Source organism: Solanum pennellii, chromosome 10 (assembly GCF_001406875.1).
Source record: "Solanum pennellii chromosome 10, SPENNV200".
Classification (NCBI taxonomy): Eukaryota; Viridiplantae; Streptophyta; class Magnoliopsida; order Solanales; family Solanaceae; genus Solanum; species Solanum pennellii.
Window position 1 is genome coordinate 57,753,215 of NC_028646.1, and position 21,179 is coordinate 57,774,393.

The 21,179-nt window shown below is 35.3% G+C and overlaps 1 protein-coding gene across 1 annotated transcript; it reads left to right on the top strand.

Annotated features, from left to right (window-relative positions):
• Positions 1-11,812: 11,812 nt before the first annotated feature.
• Positions 11,813-14,956, top strand: LOC107032015 (probable protein phosphatase 2C 63). The gene is made up of 4 exons (XM_015233567.2): positions 11,813-12,263; positions 12,576-12,949; positions 13,893-14,129; positions 14,418-14,956. Exons 1-4 carry the CDS (start codon positions 12,008-12,010, stop codon positions 14,667-14,669), a joined length of 1,119 nt encoding a protein of 372 aa, XP_015089053.1. The 5' UTR covers positions 11,813-12,007; the 3' UTR covers positions 14,670-14,956.
• Positions 14,957-21,179: the final 6,223 nt, after the last annotated feature.

Genomic DNA, 21,179 nt, shown 5'->3' on the forward strand with positions numbered 1-21,179 from the left:
GGTAATAACTTAATTTAGCGGTAGTTAGCACTCTTTGTAAATGTTCTTAAAGCCTATAACGATATGGAATTCAATGACAATTAACTAGTGTCGATAAAGACTTCAACATGCTTTGTTAATGTGTATTTTTATCATCACTAAAAGTTATTTTTACTGTAGTGTCTGTCCTAAACAATACTCAAGTCCTCCAAGGTTCTTCATTTTGAACTATATATGTAGCTAAATATCTTTGCAACTTCTTTAATCTCTTCTTTGTCATATCATCAACATGGATAATTAAGGTTGTCACCATACTAATTCTAGAATACGGTGTGTTTTCAATATTGCTTTGTTTATAACCTCGTCCCTTCATGGTCAAGCTAAAGAAAATTTTAACATACCCCTTAAAGAAAAACTTTAATTAGAGCTAGTTCACTTGACACCCTCCTTTTAAAAAAAATTTAATCAAACATATATATTTTACTAAATTAACTTCATTAATAATGTTTTGAAACTTTATATTGAACTACTACTCTCACCGTCCACAATTGTTTAACAGGTTTACTAAAAATAGATTTTCAAGATTAATCCTCAATTTAAACAATCAAGAAATAATTAGTCATTTTCCCCAATTCTGGCCTTAATAATTACTCCATTTTGTTTAATTGAAAAATTATGTAGACTTTTGATATTCTTGGTACAGTAGGATTATATTAATCAAATTACACCTTATATTAAATTTTCCTTGAGGGGAATGCATGATCTTACCCTGACAAACAATTATTGACGGAGGAATTATTATTTTTGGTCATTCAATACTAAGGATAACATGAAAAAGAAGTCTTAATTTTGCGAAAATGGACAATTAAATTAAAACATCAATTTTTAATAATAAAACAGAGGGAGTAACAATATAATGAATATATTGTATTCAACACTATTTTATAAATTGTTACACGCTATCAAACGACCCCTAATAGTTTTATTTAGTTATTGTCTTGATGTATACATGCGACTTGCGAGTTAGTTTTTACTTGTTAAGTGTGTTTGATATGAAGGAAATTGTTTTTTTTTTTCCAGTTTTCTCATGTTTGGTTGGCTTAAATGTTTTGAAAAATATTTTCCAAATCAACTTCTTTTCCTCAAATTTAAGGAAAATACCTCCCTTTTACAAAGTAACGAAAACATTTTTCAAAATCATTTTGAACCTCACTCCTCAACTTTCCATCCTAACTTAAGTCTCAGATATTGATTCCCAATACTAATCCTAGATCTGACTCTGAATTCTTGATTCGACATCCAACTCTCAACCTCGATTCGAGATCCATCTCCAGAATTTTAAAGTGAGTGGAGGTCCAAACTCAAGTTAGAATTAGAGCTTGAGTTTCGAGTCAAGGTCGAGTCTTGGGTCGACGTCAGGTCTCGGCGCAAGGAATGGGTCGAGTCTAGTTGGGTGTCAAGGTCAGGTGTTGGGGTCGGAATTAGGTGCTGGGGTCGGGGTTAAGTCTCATGGTCGGGACCAGGCTTGGGTCTCGAGTTGGAGTCAGGTCTTAGGTAGGGGTCCCGAGTCAAGTGTAAGGGTCAGGGACGGGTCTTAGATCTTGGGTCGAGGTCTGCGTCGGGTCTCAGATCATGTGTAAAGGTCGAGGTCGGGGTCGGATCTCGAGTTAGGGTCGGGGTCAGGGTAGGGTTTTGTGTCCAGGTCAGGTCTTCGGGTCAAGGCCGAATCTTCAGGAGGGTTAGGTCTTGGGATAGTGTACTGATTCGGGTAATGTTCAGGGTTAGGTTTCAGTGCAAATGTCAGGTTTCGTGTTGGTAATTGGGATTAGGTTCTGAATCGAGTGTTGGGGTCAAGTGTCAAGTCGATTATAGGGGTTGATTTTCATATCAAAAACGATTTTCCTAAAAGTATTTTCTACTCTCTATCCAAAATAAAAGATACTTTCTAAAAAGTATTTTTCATTCACTAATCATACACTAGAAAAAAAGTTACCGAATATTATTTTGCAATCATCAACCAAACATGAGAGAAATAGGTTGAAAACCAACTTATTTTCAAGGAAATAAGTCAGAAATTATTTTCTAATCTAGCCAAAAATAAAAAATACTTTCTAAAAAGTATTTTTTTTATTCACTAATCATACACTAGAAAAATATTTTCCGGAAATTATTTTGGTCTCACCAGTCAAATATAAGAAAAAAAATTAGAAAATATTTTCTAAGAAAAATTTTATAGCGAAAAATATTTTCTAAGAAAACTTTAATAGTTGGTGAAAACATTTTCCTTCCTATCAAATACACCCTTTGCCTTATACAATTCATGATTATAACTTTGGAACCTAAAAATAGAAATGAACAGGGTATAGATTCTATGATTGTAGTTTCGAGTCTGAAACCTAAAAGGATAATCCTAGAGGGTTTCAGTAGACAATACCGATATGGAAAATTTGGATTTGAAATTTGAGAAATATTAGTATATTTCCAACTTTTAATTGAGAAACAAAATAAATATGATATCTTCTTTTTCCGTAACTAAGTACTAAGGCGGTATTTGATATGAAGAAAAATATTTTCTTCCAAATCAACTCAATTTGCTTAAAAAGCAAGGAAAACATTTTCTAGATCAGCCCAATCCCCCATCCCCCATCAAATCAAAAAATTTAAAAAGTTAAAATTTATTTTTTTTTAAAAAAGAACTTCAAATAAAATTTTCAATTTATTTTTGAAATATATTCCAAATTTTAAAATTTTATTTTAATTTTTTTTAAAAAAAAGAAGTATTCTATTTTTATTTTTTTAAAAAAAGTATTTATGAAAAATACTTCGAATATGCTCTCAATTTAGTTGAACCCTCTAACTAAGCTATGATGAAAAGGGAAAATGGAAAAGGGAAAAACCAACCGAGCCAAACTATTGAGGTAGATTTTTTGAACATAGGTGAAGTAAATATTGAGTTGTTTAATATCATAATGAAGGGTAAAACTTATTCGCACCGGGTATTTATATCAATCAAATATATGCATGTCATGTGTTTAAATTTATAATTCATTTTACTTAACTTTAATTAACATGTGTTTTACTATTAAATCACATAATAACTAAAATTGCGTTAATTGGGGGTAAATACCCGGTATAGATAAGTTTTAATACAATGGTTCTATTGTATAAGAACATGAGTAATATTCAGAACTGCAACAACTATAGCGATATTAAGATACTAAGTCATACTACAATAGTTTATAATTATCTACGAGAACTAAATAAAATTCATATTGGGGTGATTAGATACAAATTATCCGAAAGAATTTTGCAAGAAAATAGAATTTCATATTGAGCTTCAAACATACGTTATTGTGATAGCTTATACTAGCTCCCCCCTTCCCGAACTACATGTGCGAGCTCCCCCACTTATGACTTAAGTGACGAACTCCATTTCCTGCACACTTATTAAGTATTTCGTTGTAGCCAAGCTTACTGCTATCCTATATCACAGAGACCAAGCTTCGACGTGATTGCTCATCACTTCTGGCCACCTTATTTCGTCATCATTCATCTTATAACGATATTTGTTGAGTAACGTCAACATCCTTCCTATGACAAGATCCAAGAGGAGCTAGGTGGCTCGGGTCAGAGCCATGATCGACATGGTGCTTATTTGGTGGACTTAGTTAAGAAATAATGTTGTTCCTTTGCTATAAGTTATAACTTTTGGCATGATATATAGTAAAAGTTTGATCCTAATAAGTGGTATCAGTGCCAAGATCGTGAGTTTGATTCCCAAGAGCAACATTTTGTTGGGTATGTAGCAAGAATTGATGGGAAATAGAGGGAAGGAGAGAAATTTGAAAAGTTGAGAACTTGAAGAGTTGGGAACTTGAAAAGTCCTCTTATGCTTTAATGAAAATGCATTTGTCCCTCATCGGTGATGGAAATAGAAATAGGAGAGTTTAAATACATAAACATTCCTATTAATTGTTAAAAGGGTTGGAAAGAGGGAACCCCCTCGCGCCGTCGTCGTCGTCGCTCGCTTCGGCTTCGGCTTTGGCAAATGATCAATCGAGAGATTATTTTTTGGACAAAGTTTGTTTTAATTATTTTTTTAATTAATTAAATGGCCAAAAATATTTTCAATTAATTAGTTGATAACAGAACTTTTTAGTTGACCCGACCCAACTCGGATCCACGAGTGACTCGTTTTATTTTTCGTTTTATTTAAATTTTTCGCCATGACTGTTCTAAAAGGTTGCAAACTTTCATTAATGGTCGTGTCAATTCTGAAAGGGTTGCAACCTTTCTGAACACTGGTGTTATACTCATTTAAGTCTGCAATTATAGTTTATTGCTTACTTATATTGTATCAATTTTGTTTATCAGAAATGGCAAACACTGGTGTTACAGTGACTGTTGCTGCACCAACCCGAACTCTTGTACCACAAGCAGAGAAACCGGGTAAATTCACAGGTGTGAATTTCAAAGGATGGCAGCAACGAGTATTTTTCTGGCTTACCACTCTTGGTCTACAGAGATTTACAAGTGAAGATACTCCAGTTCCTGCTGATGATATGCCAGACAGGGAAAAATTCATGATTATTGAAGCATGAAAACAGTCATACTTCCTATGTAAAGTCTACATTTTGAGTGCTTTAGAGGATGACTTATATAATGTCTATAGTGCAATAACAACTTCAAAAGAGTTGTGGGATGCACTTGAGAAGAAATATAAAACAGAAGATGCATGCTTGAAAAAGTTTGTGGTCGCAAAGTTTTTAGACAATAAAATGGTAGATAGTAAAACTGTTGGATCACAAGTGCAAGAACTTCAACTTATTCTCCATGATCTGATTGCTGGAGATATGGTAGTAAATGAAGCTTTTCAAGTGGATGCAATGATCGAGAAGTTGCCTCCTTCGTGGAACGATTTCAAGAATTATCTAAAGCACAAGAGTAAAGAAATGAAGCTTGAAGATTTTGTGATACGGCTCAAGATTGAGGAAGATAACAAAAACGCCGAAAAGAAGTCGCGTAAGAATTCAACAATCATTGGAGTTAATATTGTTGAAGAAGCTCCTACCAAAGACAAAAAGAGAAAGAAGTCCAACGGGTAGAAGTCAGAACAGGCCAAGAAGAAATTCAAAGGCAACTGTTACAATTGTGGCAAGGCTGGTCATATGTCTTCTGATTGTCATGCTCCAAGAAAGGACAAAAACAAAGGCAAAGGCAAAAGTCAAGCAAACATCGTGGAGATGATGGAAGATACAGATGACTTATGTGCAATGATATCAGAGTGTAACTTAGTAGGAAATCCCAAGGAGTGGTTTCTCGACTCAGGTGCCACTAGACATATTTGCTCTGCAACAGAAGCCTTTACAACGTACACTCCTGCTGAGTACAATGAAGATTTATTCATGGGAAACACAGCAACAACAAGGATTGCAGAAACTGGGAAAGTAATGTTGAAAATGACATCCGGCAAGATGTTGACTTTGAACAATGTTCTGCATGTCCCTACTATTAGGAAGAATTTAGTTTCTGCTGCACTACTCGTTAAGAACGGGTTTAAGTGTGTCCTAATTAGTGATAAAGCTGTAATAAGTAAGAATGAAATGTTCATAGGAAAGGGCTATCTCAATGAGGGTCTTTTCAAACAAAATGTAATGGTTGTTGACAGTATTAATAAAAATTCTGCTTCTGTTTACTTATTGGAGTTAAGTGATTTATGGCATGCCCGTTTGGGACATGTAAATTACAAAGCCTCGCGAAAATTGTTTAATCTAGAAGTATTGTTTGATTTTAAATGCGATAAGTCGAAATGCGAAATTTGTGTGGAAAGTAAGTTTGTTAAACATCCTTACAAGTCTGTTGAAAGAAATTCTAAAACTTTAGACTAAATTCACACAGATATATGCGATACGAAGTCAACACCATCTCGTGGTGGGAAAAAGTATTTTATAACTTTTATTAATGACAACACTCGATTTTGTTATGTATATTTGCTTAATTGTAAGGATGAAACAATTGATGCATTTAAGCAATACAAAAATGAAGTGAAGAACCAATTGAATAAAAATGATTCGGAGTGATAGGGGTGGAGAATATGAATCTTCTTTTGCAGAGATATGTTTGAAATATGGTATTATTCATCAAACTACTGCACCTTATACACCACAGTCAAATAGTTTGGCAGATGGAGGAACAGAACATTAAATGAAATGATGAATGCCTTAATGATCAATTCTGGTTCACGCGAAACCTTTGGGGGGAAGCCATCCTTACAGCTAATAAAATACTCAATAGAGTACCCCATCTATAAACACAATCAATTCCATATGAGTTGTGGAAAGGAAGAAAACCCAACTTGAAATATTTCAAAGTGTGGGGGTGTTTAGCCAAAGTAGAGGTTTCTTTACCGAAGAGGGTTAAAATTGGACCCAAAATAATAGATTGTGTCTTTATTGGGTATGCTGTGAACAGTAAAGCCTATCGATTTTTTATTCACAAATCTGATAATCCTGAGATTAATGTTAATACGATAACTGAATCAGATAATGCAGAGTTTTTTGAAAATATTTATCCGTATAAAACTGAAAGTGAGTCAACAAGTGAAAGACCTAAACGACCACGAGAAGAATCAGTGGAAAATATTCTAACTAGTGAGGAACCTAGGCTAGTACTCGGCAACGAAAATCTGCTTCTTTCGGACCAGATTTTGTAGCACTATTGCTTGAAAATGAACCTCAAACATTTAAAGCAGCTATATCTTCGTCAGAGTCAACATATTGGAAATAAACAGTCAACAGTGAGATTGAATCAATTTTAAGCAATCACACTTGGGAATTGGTTGATCTTCCTCCAGAAAATAAACCTTTAGGATCAAAGTGGATCTTTAAAAGGAAAATGAAACCTGATGGGACTATTGACAAATATAAGGCTAGACTGGTAGTCAAAGGGTACAGACAAAAGGAAGGTCCGGACTACTTAGGCACATACTCTTCAGTAACAAGGATAACATCAATTAGGATGTTAATATCACTAGCAGCAGTGCATGATCTTAAAATCCACCAAATGGATGTAAAGATAACCTTCTTAAATGGAGAGTTGGAGGAAGAAATTTACATGGAACAACCTGAAGGGTTTATAGTTCCTGGTAAAGAAAAGAAAGTGTGCAGACTTGTGAAGTCACTTTACGGACTCAAGCAAGCACCCAAACAATGACATGCTAAATTGACCAAACAATGTTGGCAAATGAATTCAAGATTAACAAATGTGAGAAATGTGTTTACATTATAAGTGTTATGAATCATGAAGTCATTGTTTGTTTGTATGTTGATGACATGTTAATAATGAGTAAAGAAATTGACGATATAAATGCTACTAAGCGCATGTTGTCCAGCAAGTTCGATATGAAAGACTTAGGAGTTGTTGATTTGATCTTAGGGGTCAGGATTATCAAAAATCCCCAGGGAATAGCATTATCTCAATCTCATTATATTGAAAAAGTATTAGATAAGTTCAAATACTTGAATTTCAATGTTGTCAAAACTCCAATTGATTTAAATTGTATATTTAAAAAGAATGAAGGTCAAAGTGACTCTCAATTGGAATATGCCAGAGTATTGGGAAGTTTGATGTATATTATGAATTGCACGCTACCAGATATAGCATGTGCTATTAGTAAACTGAGTTGGTACACTAGTAATCCGAATCAAACTCACTGGATGGAAATGAAACGTGTGTTGGGTTATCTAAAATATACACAACATTATGCTTTGCATTATAATAAATATCCTGCAGTGATTGAAGGATATAGTGATGCAAATTGGATCACCGGGTCAAATGATGTAAAATCCACGAGTTGTTATGTGTTCATACTTGGTGGAGGAGCAGTCTATTGGAAATCGTCCAAACAGACATGTATTACTCGCACAATGGAATCTTAATTCATTGCTTTGGATAAGGCTGGTAAAGAAGCGGAATGACTCCGGAATTTCCAAGAGGATATTCTATTTTGGCCCAAACCAGTTGGACCAATTTGCATACATTGCGATAGTCAAGCAACAATAGGTAGAGCAGGGAGCGTTATGCACAAAGGAAAGTCTCGTCATATACGACGGAGACATAACACCGGAAGACAACTGCTCTCCAGTGGAATTATCACAATTGACTATGTAAATTCAAGAGATAATGTGTCAGATCCACTAACGAAAGGCCTAGTGAGAGAGGCAGTTAAAAGATCATCTAAGGGAATGTGCTTACGGCTTAGGACAAGTCAGCATGACGGTAACTCTATCTGGAAGACTGGAGATCCCAAGAGCTAGATTCAAGGAGAAAAACAAAGTTGTGGCTGACGGTTCGACATTGTCAATTAACTCAATCGATTCTCATGATGAAGACAATGTTCAGCAACAAGGTTAAGACTTTAAGGTTTGTTAATGAGGTAATAAAGCTTAAAGTTTTTAATGATTTGCTAAGTTTGGTAGATTTGATCAAATAGTGTATCTACGAGAGGACACGGTTAGAAATCACCTATGTGAGTGTGAAGTGGAAGCCGCTTCAAAGAGAATTTTATGTCAAAAGCCTATTCTCTGTACACTCATGAAGCCAGGAGGTGTTCATGGGTGAAACGAACACAGCCGTAAGAATCATAAACAGTAAAGGCTTAATTGTGTGACATATGGTTGTCTAGTGATACACCAAAGATCGACGGTTCAAAGATATCACATCTACCGATTGACCGAGTATATCCGACATATGTTCACTACAGAAAGTCCAAGGGGAAACCTACTTATCCAGATGCAATTAATCCTTACTTGTAAGTACACAATTGTCCGTGCATTCCTATGTTATAACCATTCCACATCAATGTGGGGGATTGTTGGGTATGTAGCAAGAATTGATGGAAAATAGAGGGAAGGAGAGGAATTTGAAAAGTTGAGAACTTGAAGAGTTGGGAACTTGAAAAGTCCTCTTATGCTTTAATGAAAAGCCATTTGTCCCCCATCGGTGATGGAAATAAAAATAGGAGATTTTAAATACATAAAAACTCCTATTAATTGTTAAAAAGGTTGGAAAGAGGGACCCCATCGCGCCGGTCGTTGTCGCTCGCTCGCTTCGGCTTCTACTTTGGCTTTGGCAAATGATCAATCGAGAGATTCTTTTTGGACAAATTTTGTTTTAATTATTTTTTTAATTAATTAAATGGCCAAAAATATTTTCAATTAATTAGTTGATAACAGAACTTTTTAGTTGACTCGACCCGACTTGGATCCGCGCGTGACCCATTTTATTTTCCGTTTTATTTAAATTTCCCGCCAAGACTGTTCTGGAAGGTTGCAACTTTCAGGAACAGTCAATACCATTTGAAAGGTTGCAAACTTTCATTAATGGTCGTGTCAATTCTAAAAGGGTTGCAACCTTTCAGAACATATTCTTCTTGCCTATAAATACCACTCATTCTTCAGAATATTTCTTAGCGAATTTTCTAATCTTCCTCTTCTTCTTCTAAACACATTTTTCTTCGTGTACTTTCTTGCTGTGGATTGATTCGCTGACAGTAGAGTTTTTGGTATCTTTACTCTGCTGATTAAGATCATTTTACACTGGGAGGTTATATTCCAAATCAAACCTCGGAACTAGAGGGGAATAATTTCCTCAAGGGGACACTGTGAGTTCAGTGGACTTAATCTTCTTCCAATTAAAAGGTTATTTCAGATTCTGGTACGTTTTTACATATTTAAGTATTTTGTGAAATAAATTTCTGTTCATCTCGCTTACTGGTTCTATAAATTTCAGTTACTTCGTATTTCTGAACAATTTATTACAATCAGTTATTTTCTGGTTTTGATAACACAGTTTGTAAAACACATTTTGCATGAGGCATATGTTGTGTAATTTCAACATCCTGCCAATGGCAAGGCCCACGAGGGGTTAGGTGTCTTGGATTGAAATCATGATTGAACATGACACTTACTTGGTGCACTTGGTTAAAAAATAAAGTTGCGTCTTTGTTATAAGCTATAAATTTTGGCATGATGGTAAGCGTTTGATCCTAACAATATTGCTACAACAATATAAGGACATAAAGAGATTTACATACAATGTTCATTGACCTAGAAAAGTTCACCATAAAACCCTTATCGAGGTCCTTTGAATATGTTTGAAGTGTAGAGGTGTACTTGTGGCCTGAGCAATTAAGGATACATACAATAGATTCAAGACTTGGTTAAAATAGTGAGAGGTGACTCAAAACACTTCCCAATCATGACAGGATTGCTTAAGGAATCAATGCTTAACACATTTATATTCGCCATATATAGTAATGGACAAATTAACACGAAATATTCAAGGGGGTATTGTGATGTATGTTACGTTACTCTCAGGTGGCATAACATTGATTGATGAGACAAAGATGGAGTCAACAATAGGCTGAAAGTTTGGATACAAGCTCTAGAGTGCAAGTTCAGTAACATATCACATGAGCCAAAGGGGAAAGTGAAGATTGATGCACAATTCATACATAAAAGAGAAAATCTCAAGTACTTTAATTTGGGTCAATAATTCAAAGAGATGGAAATATTGATGATGATATCACACATTGTATTAGAACTAAGTGAATAAAATAGAGGCCTATCTCCGAGGTAATATGTGATACAAATGTGTCGCTAAGGCTTAAAAATAGTTCTACAAAAGTGATGGTTATACTAACAACATTATTGTACGAGGCATTCTACTTAGTCATAACGTCCATGCTGGAAAGATGAAGATACCAAACGGAGATGCTTAGATGGATGTGTGGGTATATATGAGAAGATATTATTATGAATGAAGTTATATGAGACAATATTAAAGTGAACTCTGTAGCACACACTTAGTGACTAGACAATACATAATACAACTTCAATTTACCGAGAACATGATCATTAGATATGAATATTTGGAGAGGTTGCAGATTAGGATAAAAAGTTAACAAATAGCGAAGTGCTAATGCACATCAACTAGGAAAGGTAGGGGATATCTAGCCTTGTCCTCTCCTCGATCTCCTAATTAGTAATATTATTTAATAGTGGCGTAATTTCATTTTTCAGTATTATTACTTGTAAGATTAAATACTTGAATACATAATATCAAGATTTTAAACACGATAATATTACATGGAAAATGTTAGGAGCACATACCTGATGAGGAAGACATCATCACAGAGAAAAGCGGAAGCGTTAGTCATAAATTGGTTTCTACCTCCTTGCCCTAACTTTATGGTATCACAACCGTCAGCAATGAAATTATTGTAGAGAATATGTGATTAACTCTAATGGGTGGAGGGAGGACCAATTTATAGAGGTTATGATTTAATCTGGTACGTCCATCAAGTAATCAATGTACGGACGAAATCTATTCCTTATTAAATACTATTTATGATATTACTTGGGTTACAAGTAAACTTGGGTCATAAGTAAGAAGTACTTAATAATAATAATAATTCTTATATTACTATCTATTACTTCATTTACTTTGTATCATGCTATTTTAATGTCATTTTCTTTATCACGATCCTTGTTGGAGAAATTTTCCTTTTAATTAAGGGTTTATTAAACCAACTTATCTACCTCCTATCAAGATAAATGTAAGATTTGCGAATATCTTATCTTTTTGATACAATTACATATAATTTTAAAAAATTTATATTCGGATCAAATACGTGGAATAAAATTGAATTGAAATTATTTATAGTAGATAATCTAAGAAAGAGGAGAGGGTAGTCAAAATTAGAAGGATATGACATCGCACAAAACGGATAAAGCATTATTTGGCTTTTGGTATTATATTGCGCGACTGGTTTTGTAATAAGAGATAGACGCGTAAAGGGTAGGCTGTGATTATTCCGTGTTTGTCTTTTTCAATACGCGGTTTTTCCCCCTTGACTCTCTCCTCAACTAAAATCCCTCTCTTGTTCCATTTCTCTTTTCTTCCCTATTCTTCTTCTTCTCTCTCACAAAAATTTGGGATTCAGAAATTGTAATTGGACGGAAAAGTTATGATGAGATTGTGTTATCGGCCGTTGGAGAGGTGTTTTGGAAGGCGGAGTGGTGATGGACTTTTGTGGCATACAGATTTGAAGCCTCATGCATCTGGTGATTTTTCTATGGCTGTTGTTCAGGCTAATTCATCTCTTGAAGATCAAAGTCAAGTACTTACTTCTCCTTCTGCTACCTATGTTGGTGTTTATGATGGTCATGGAGGTCCTGAAGCTGCGCGTTTTCTTAATAGACATCTCTTTCCTTATTTAAACAGTACGATATCTTTCTCTTCCTTATTCCCATTATCTATGTGTACGATCTTACTTTAAAAGAGGTTAGGGAGACAGAATTCTGATTTTAGTTTAATTCTGGAAATGTTTTGTTCATCAGTGATGCCTGATTTTGTGTACCTAGGATTTATTTTTCCGTTTGACTTTTTAGTTTTCTGGTTGGAGAGTTCAAACATTGGTGTTTTAGGTTAACATGAGTAGCGTGTTCTATTAATTAGGCTGCTTGCCTTTTGATCAATCACTAGATCAGTATTGTGCAGTTTATCTAATTTTATTTGCTTTCAATTTGGTGTAGAGTTTCAGAAAGAGCAAGGGTGTTTATCATCGGAGGTGATAAAGAGAGCATTTAATGCAACAGAAGAGGATTTTATTCGATTGGTGAAGCAATCATTGCCTTCTATGCCGAAGATTGCTTCAGTTGGATCATGTTGTTTGTTTGGTGCTATCTCGGGAAGTGAATTGTATGTAGCTAATGCAGGAGACTCTAGGGCAGTGCTAGGACGCAGAGGTTTTGACGGGGAGAAAAGTAAAGTGGTTGCAGAAAGGTTGTCCACTGATCATAATGTTTCATGTGAGGAGGTGCGGAAAGAGGTGGAATCACTTCATCCTGATGATCCATCTATAGTGGTACACTGTCGAGGAGTTTGGAGAGTAAAAGGCATAATTCAGGTGAGCTTGCTTATTTGGTGCTTACTTTAAACCAAATTTGTCGCCTTTATTTATGGTTGACGTAAGCATTTTTTGGTTCAACGCTGTTGTTGTGATAGCTCTAAATAATGTTGATTGTGAATAATCCATTCATTGTAAGTGAACTGCACATTAGAGTTCTCTAGCTTTTCCTGTTTTCCTGGTTTCCTTTTTGAAAAGTAAAAAGCACGACTCACGGGAGCTTGCTTATGAGATTCCCACTTGGCAAGTCATAGCTGTAATCTCAAAATGTTGTGTTTGTTGTCGTTAATGGTTGTCTACCTTATGGTCAATGATTCGCCATTGTTATGGCGTAACATGTTTAGTTGGATTTTCTTGAAAATATTTTCATTCATCTTCCTGAGAGTAGCTACAGAGTTCTTTAGTGTGTAGAATTGAACTGACATTTTGTTCTTTCTGCTTCCTTATCTGGCCCATGAACTCAATTTCTGTGTTCGATCTTTTCTTATTTGATCCTCTCAATTTCTAGCTCAGCTTAATCCCGGTTGAATCACAGAAATTGTTGAGTTGGTGCTTCCGATTTTCCCTTTAATTTTGCTGACTATACCTTCGTTTTTTGAGATAGGAGGATTTCATAAGGCGGAGATTTGTGATTTCAGGGAATATTAATATCCTCTCCCTTTTAACTTTTTTTTGCTATATCTTCTGATAATCTTGATTTTATTCTTTATGTGTTTGTAAATGTATGAACATTATCCTGGGAAAGTAAAGAGAGAATATCTGCACTTTGTTTGTAGCCTTTATGCGTCTCTGCTCTTTACTCTAGACTTTGTCATCTGAATGTGCGAGAAAGATACTTATGCATGCTACCTTTTATTTATAGCCTATTTTCTGTCTTTGGTCTTTAGTCTAGACTTTTTCATGTGATTTTGGGAGATAGATACTTATACATCGCACTTTGCAGGTCTCAAGATCTATTGGAGATGCCTATCTTAAGAGACCGGAGTTAAACAGAGATCCTATCTTTCAAAAATATGGAAATCCTGTTCCTTTGAAGCGGGCTGTAATGACTGCAGAACCTTCCATAGTTACGAGAAGAATTAGAACGCATGACTTATTTGTGATATTTGCTTCTGATGGCCTCTGGGAACAACTAAGTGATGAAGCTGCTGTGGAAATAGTCTTTAAAAACCCAAGAGCTGTAAGTTGACCTTTCTTTTGTTCTTATTTTCTGTTGACAAGTTACGGAAAAATATGTACATTTTGTTGAGCTGCTAAACAGCTTGCGTGCGGACTGTATACAACCAAGTATACTATTTCATCCGAACGCAAGTCTGCTTAATCTTAAGGGGACTGATAATGGCTTTGATGACATTCATTTTGAAGTCATCTTAGCAAAACTAGATACCTGTTTCTCGCTGTTGTTGCTATTTCGTTTGTTTGATCTTAGTAGTATGATGGACTGAGTTTTGGGTTGGTGTACTTGCAGGGAATAGCTAAGAGACTGGTGGGAGCAGCCCTTAAGGAAGCTGGTAAGAAGAGGGAAATGAGGTACAAGGACATAAAGAAAATAGAGAAGGGAATTAGGCGTCATTTCCACGATGATATATCAGTGGTAGTGATCTATCTTGATCAGCAGAAGAAGTCTTTCCAATCCAAAGGCAGCGTTGGCTGTATCTCTCCGCCTGTGGACATATCGTCGTATCATTCAGATGGTGTTGCAGATGAACCAAGTGGTTAGAGTCTCTTAAAACAGGCAATTTATTAATGGGTACAGTAGGATTATGGTAGTGAAAAATGATATGATGCGTGGAAAGAATGCTGATTGTATTGTACATAAAATCACAGTTTTGGGTGGCTGGTTGAATGCATTGCCAGCAACAAGCTTTCAGTTTAGGAGCTGACCAAACACATTTTTTTCCAAACGGATTCTCCTCTTCATTTTTTTTTACATATATATATATATATATAAAGATATATAGCTAAATGGATGTCCATTATTTTGAGTTAGAATAGGTCTTTTATTAATCACTTATGATCCTCCTAAATTTCTGTGAGACCGGACTCTGTACATTTCCAGATTTACGTTATACATATTTCTAAGTATTATAATTAATCACTAATAACAATATTTAATATTACAAGATTAAAATATTTACATATTTTACATCTTAGTTTATAACTATAAAATTCGATAAACCTTATTTAAACTCTATTCCAAGTTTAAATTACCTAAACAAATTAAAATGAAAGGAGTACAATATAATAATGCAAGAGTTATTTGTTTATATTTTTTCTATGGTAGAACTGGTACTCTTTTACAATTGTTAATTGTCCAAATAATATTAATATTTCTTAGCAAACTACTTGTACACACAAATTTTGTATTCTTCCTCTTCCTACCATTGATTTCTTCCATTAATTTTTAGCCTTTTACATAATTTCTCTCTAAAATTATACAGTTTTCTTCTTAATGGTTCTTGAATCTTATCCGTTTCTTTTTATACCAAGGAACTTTATCATTCAAACTGTGGGGTTCCAGCCCTATATTAATTGTCAAAGTCTTAATTTGGTACAATATATCAACTAAATCTATCAAATAACTATTTAAGTTGTAAAGTTTGAAACTTAAATATTTTCATGATGTCATTGGTGACAACATTAGTTGTAAATTTCTTCTATAAATAGAGCATTCTTGCTCATTTGTATAACATACGAAGTTAGAAAGAAAATTCATTTTGAGAACAAAGTGAGGTATTTCATAGACTATACAAGATAAATAGTCCGTGAAGAAAAATAGAGTGTGAGCGATATTTAATAAGGTGGAAACCAAAAGAGTCTTATATTTAATAAGGTGGAAACCAAAAGAGTCTTGTTCTTTTTGAGTGTGTAGTAGTCACTTTAAGTACTGTATTCGTGACTACACAATGTAAAATTCCTTACTATAGTAATATCAGTTGCTCCTCTTGGCCCGTGGTTTTTCCCCTTATTCAGAAGGGTTTCCACGTAAAATTCTTGGTGTCGTTGTTTTTCCATTTTATTTTCATTACTTTTACCATATATATTTTTGTGTTTATCCGTGTTTTCCCAACAAACTGGTATCAGAGCCAAGGTTTTATCTGAGTATGCTCTGTGGTTGCAGCACAGTCTGAACTTCCACATCAGAAAAGATTTACTTTGATTTGCGATAACAATATTTTTTGGAGAAAAATGATGGAAGTCAACACAAGTAGAATGGTTATTTTGAATGGTGTTAATTATGTCATTTGGAAGGGAAAAATGGAAGATCTGATTTATGCTAACAATTTTTATAAACCAGTATTTACCACTGTAAAGCCTGATAATAAACAGATGAAGAGTGGAATCTTTTGTACAGACAGGTTTGTGGATTCATTAGGCAATGGGTCGACGATAATGTGTTGAACCATATTTTTGGGGAGACACATGCTCGAACCCTATGGGGGCATCTTGAAAGTTTCTATGCTCGAAAGACTGGCAACAACAAAATATTCTTAATAAAGCAGATGTTGAGTTTAAAGTATCATGATGGTTCTCCGATGACAGACCATCTGAACAATTTTCAGGGGATTATGAACCAATTATCTGCTATGGGCATCAAATTTGATGAAGAAATTCAAGGCTTGCTTCTACTTGGTTCCCTACCAGACTCTTGGAAAACATTTAGAACGTCATTGTCCAATTCTGCTACGGATGATGTGATCTCTATAGATTCCGCCAAGAGTAGTGTCTTGAATGAAAAGATGAGAAGAAAATTTCTAGGTTCTTCTTTGTCGAGTGTCCTGATAACTGGCCCCAAGGGGAGAAACAAAACTCATGATTCTCAAAATAGAGAACAAAATATGAGCAAATCCAGAGGCAGAGTTAAGGATATTGAGTGTTATCATTGTGGTATGAAAGGACACACGAAGAAGTTTTGCATGAAGTTGAAGAGGGAGAACAAAAACAAAGAGGAAACTAAAGAAGATGGCAATGAAAATTGCCTAGCCACCGTCATCATCAAAGATCTTGTTATCGTTCTTGATGCAGACATAATAAATATTGCTTGATGAGTCAGGTTGGGTTGTGGACACTGGTGCCGCATCTCATGTGACATCAAGGAAGAATTTTTTCTCTTCCTATACTCCTGGAGATTTTGGAACCTTGAGTATGGGTAATGAGACTGTTTCTAGGGTGGTTGGTATTGGTACAATTTGTTTGAAAACTAGTGTTGGAACTAAACTAGTTTTAAATAATGTGAAACATGCTCCTGATGTTCGTCTGCACCTGATTTCTGTTGGTGTTTTAGATGATGAAGGATATGTTAGTACCAACGATGATGGAAAATGAAAGCTCATTAAGGGTTCCTTGGTTGTGGCTCGTGGTAACAAACGTCGTGGTCTATACTGGACTACGACCTCTGCTTGTGTTGATATGGTGAATGCGGTTGAGAGTGATAGCTCTTCAACGTTATAATGAATGTGGTTGAGAGTGATAGCTCTTCAACGTTATAACACAAGAGACTTAGCCACATCAGCGAGAAAGGACTTAATGTTCTAGCCAAGAAGAAATTTTTGTCAAATTTCAAAAGTGCTAAATTAGAAAAGTGTGAGCACTGCTTGGATGGTAAACAAAATAGATTTTTCTTTAAGTCCTACCCCCCTTCGAGAAAGACAGAATTGCTTGAGTTGGTGCACTCTGATTAATGTGGTCCAATGAAGACAAAAATATTGGGTGGTGCACTCTACTTTGTCACTTTCATTGATAATTGCTCGAGAAAACTTTGGGTCTATGTCTTGAAGACTAAAGACCAAGTGTTAGGTGTCTTCAAGCAATTTCAAGCTTCAGTTGAAAGTGAAACTGGAAAGAAACTGAAATGTATTCGTACTGATAATGGTGGTGAATATTGTGGACCATTTGAGGAATACTGCAAGCATCAAGGTATTAGACACCAGAAGACTCCTCCCAAGACTCCTCAGCTTACTGGTTTGACTGAGAGAATGAGCAGGACCTTGATGGAAAGAGTTAGATGTTTGCTTTCTGAAGCAAAGTTGCCGAACTCATTTTCGGGTGAGGATTTATTGACCGCTGCACATGTTATTAACTATCTCCGGTTGTTGCTTTGCAAAGTGATGTACCAAATAGTGGTTGGTACGGAAAGGATGTTTCCTATGACCATTTGAGAGTATTTGATTGCAAAGCTTTTGTACACGTGCCAAAAGATGAGAGGTCAAAGTTAGATGCCAAGACAAGAAAGTGCATCTTCATTGGATATGACCTTGATGAATTTGGTTACATGCTATATGATCCAATTGAAAATAAACTTGTGAGAAGCCATGATATTATTTTCATCGAGAATCAAACAATTGAAGATATTGACAGAGCGGAGAAGATAAAATTTTCAAGTTTTGATGGTATAGTTCATCATGATGGCGTTCCTCACACAAGTGTGTATGATGTTTTTGGGCTTGATAATCATATTGACGCCCAGAATCATGTATCAAATCAACATGTTGATGTTGATAATAACAAGGGATAATGCACAAGTACCCCCTCAACCTATGCTCGAAATCTCAGAGACACACTTATACTATACTAATGTCCTATTACCCCCCTGAACTTTTTTTTAAAATAATTTTCTGCCCCTTTTCGGCCTACGTGGCACTATCTTGTGGGTCCAATGATGGTTGACTTTTTTTTCAAACTAGTGCCACGTAGGCTGGAAAGGGGCAGAAAACTACTTATAAAATAAGTTCAGGGGGTTAATAGGACCTTAGTATAGTATAAGTGTGTCTCTGGGATTTTGAGCATAGGTTGAGGGGGTACTTGGGCATTATCCCTAATAACAATGATATTGTTATTGATGATCCTATTGCTCATGAAATTGTGGACAAATCAAATATTTCGCTTTGGAGGTCCACAACACAACAATTTCCTTCCTCCCGTTATTCACCCAATGAGTATGTGTTACTCACTGACGGGGGAGGACCTGAATGTTATGAGGAGACCATGGAAGATGAGAACAAGGATTAATGGATTGAAGCCATCCAAGATGAGATGAAGTCTCTGCATGAAAACCACACTGATGAGTTGGTAAAATTGCCTAAGGGCATGAGATCTTTGAAGAACAAGTGGGTGTTCAAAGTTAAAGTTGAAGAACACAACTTGAAGCCTAGGTACAAATCTAGATTGATTGTTAAGGGATTTGGTCAAAGGAAGGGGATTGACTTTGACAAAATATTTTCTCTTGTTGTGAAAATGTCCTCGATTTGCACAGTTCTAGGTTTGGCTGCTAGTCTTAATTTAGAGATTGAGCAGATGGATGTGAAGACAACTTTCCTTCACGGTGATCTAGAAGAAGAGATTTATATGGAACAACCTGAGGGATTCAAAGTAGATGGTAAAGAAAATTTTGTGTGCAAACTCAGAAAGAGTCAATATGGCCTAAAGCAAGCTTCTAGACAGTGGTACAAGAAGTTTGAATTTGTTATGGAGGAGCAAGGCTATAAGAAGACTTCTTCAGATCATTGTCTATTTGTACAAAAATTTTCTGACAATGATTTTATCATCCTTTTGCTGTATGTGGATGATATGTTGATTGTGGACAAGAATACTTCCAAGATTGACGAGCTCAAGAAAGAGTTGTGTAAGTTTTTTCTATTAAAGACTTGGGCCATGCCAAGCAAATTTCGGGCATGAGAATTACTCGTCTCAGAGATAAAAGGAAGATTTATATGTCCCAGAAGAAGTACATTGAACATGTACTAGTGCGCTTCAATATGAAGAATGCTAAGCCTGTTAGTACATTTCTTACTGGTCATATGAAGTTGAGCAAGAAGATGTGTCCTACAGCTAGGGAGGAAAAAGAGAACATGGCCAAAGTTCCATATTCCTCCGTCATCGAAAGTCTAATGTATGCAATGGTATGCATTAGACCTGATATTTCTCACACAGTTGGTGTTGTCAGCATATTTCTCGACAATTTGGAAAATGAGCATTGAGAAGCTGTGAAGTGGATACTCAGGTATCTTAGAGGAAGCTCAGATGAATGCTTGTGTTTTGGAGCATCAAGTCCAATCTTGAAAGGCTATACAGATGCTGATATGGCAGGTGACCTTGATAACAGAAAATCCACCACTGGATATTTGTTTAACTTTTTCAGGGGGGCTATATCATAGCAGTCGAAGTTGCAAAAGTGTGTTGCACTATCTACAACTGAAGTTGAGTATATTGCGGCTACTGAAGCCGGCAATGAGATGATATGGCTAAAGTGATTTCTTCAAAAGCTTGATTTGAATCAGATGGAGTATATTATCTATTGTGACAGACAGAGTGCAATAGACTTGAGTAAGAACTCCATGTACTATGTAAGAACAAAACACATTGACGTCAGATATCATTGAATTCGTAAGGAAGTGGAGAGTGAATCATTTCACATCAAAAAGATCCACACAAGTAAAAATCCTGCAGATATGCTAACCAAGACAATACCGAACGACAAGTTCGAGTTATGCAAAGAACTTGTGGTTATGAGCTCTCTTTAAAGAAGGGGAGATTTGTGAGGTTCCAGCCCCATATTAATTGTCAAAGTCTTAATTTGGTACAACAACATACCAACTGAATCTACCAAGATAACTACTTAAGTTGCAAAGTTTGAAACTTAAGTATTTTCATAATGTCATTGATGACATCATTAGTTGTAAATTTCTTCTATAAATAGAGTATTCTTGCTCATTTATAGAACACACCAAGTTAGAGACAAATTCATTTTGAAAACAAAGTGAGGTATTCCATAGACTATACAAGATAAATAGTCCATGAAGAAAAATAGAGTGTGAGCGATATTTTAGTAAGGTGGAAACCAAAAGAGTATTGTTCCTTTTGAGTGTTTAGTAGTCACTTTGAGTATTGTATTCGTGACTACACAATGTAAAATTCCTTACTATAGTAATATCAGTTGCTCCTCTTGGCCCGTGGTTTTTTCCCTTATTCAGAAGGATTTCCACGTAAAATTCTTGATGTTGTTATTTTCCCATTTCATTTCTATTACTTTTACCATATATATTTTTGTGTCTATCCGTGTTTTTCCAATACAAAATGTGAGATACTTATATTTTTGAGGTTTTAAATCATTTTCTTTATTATTGAACTTTTATAATTTGTAATTGCCTTTTTTTTTATAAATAAAGAGAAGCAATCAAACACCGTATTTAATTGTGTGGACATTTTTTTAATACCGATGAGAATAAATTAT

Excerpts from the sequence above, each read along its gene's own strand:
- LOC107032015 (XM_015233567.2), top strand. The coding sequence starts at position 12,008 with ATGATGAGATTGTGTTATCGGCCGTTGGAGAGGTGTTTTGGAAGGCGG. Across the intron at positions 12,264-12,575 it reads TCTCTTTCCTTATTTAAACA|AGTTTCAGAAAGAGCAAGGG; the intron begins GTACGATATCTT and ends AATTTGGTGTAG. Across the intron at positions 12,950-13,892 it reads GAGTAAAAGGCATAATTCAG|GTCTCAAGATCTATTGGAGA; the intron begins GTGAGCTTGCTT and ends CGCACTTTGCAG.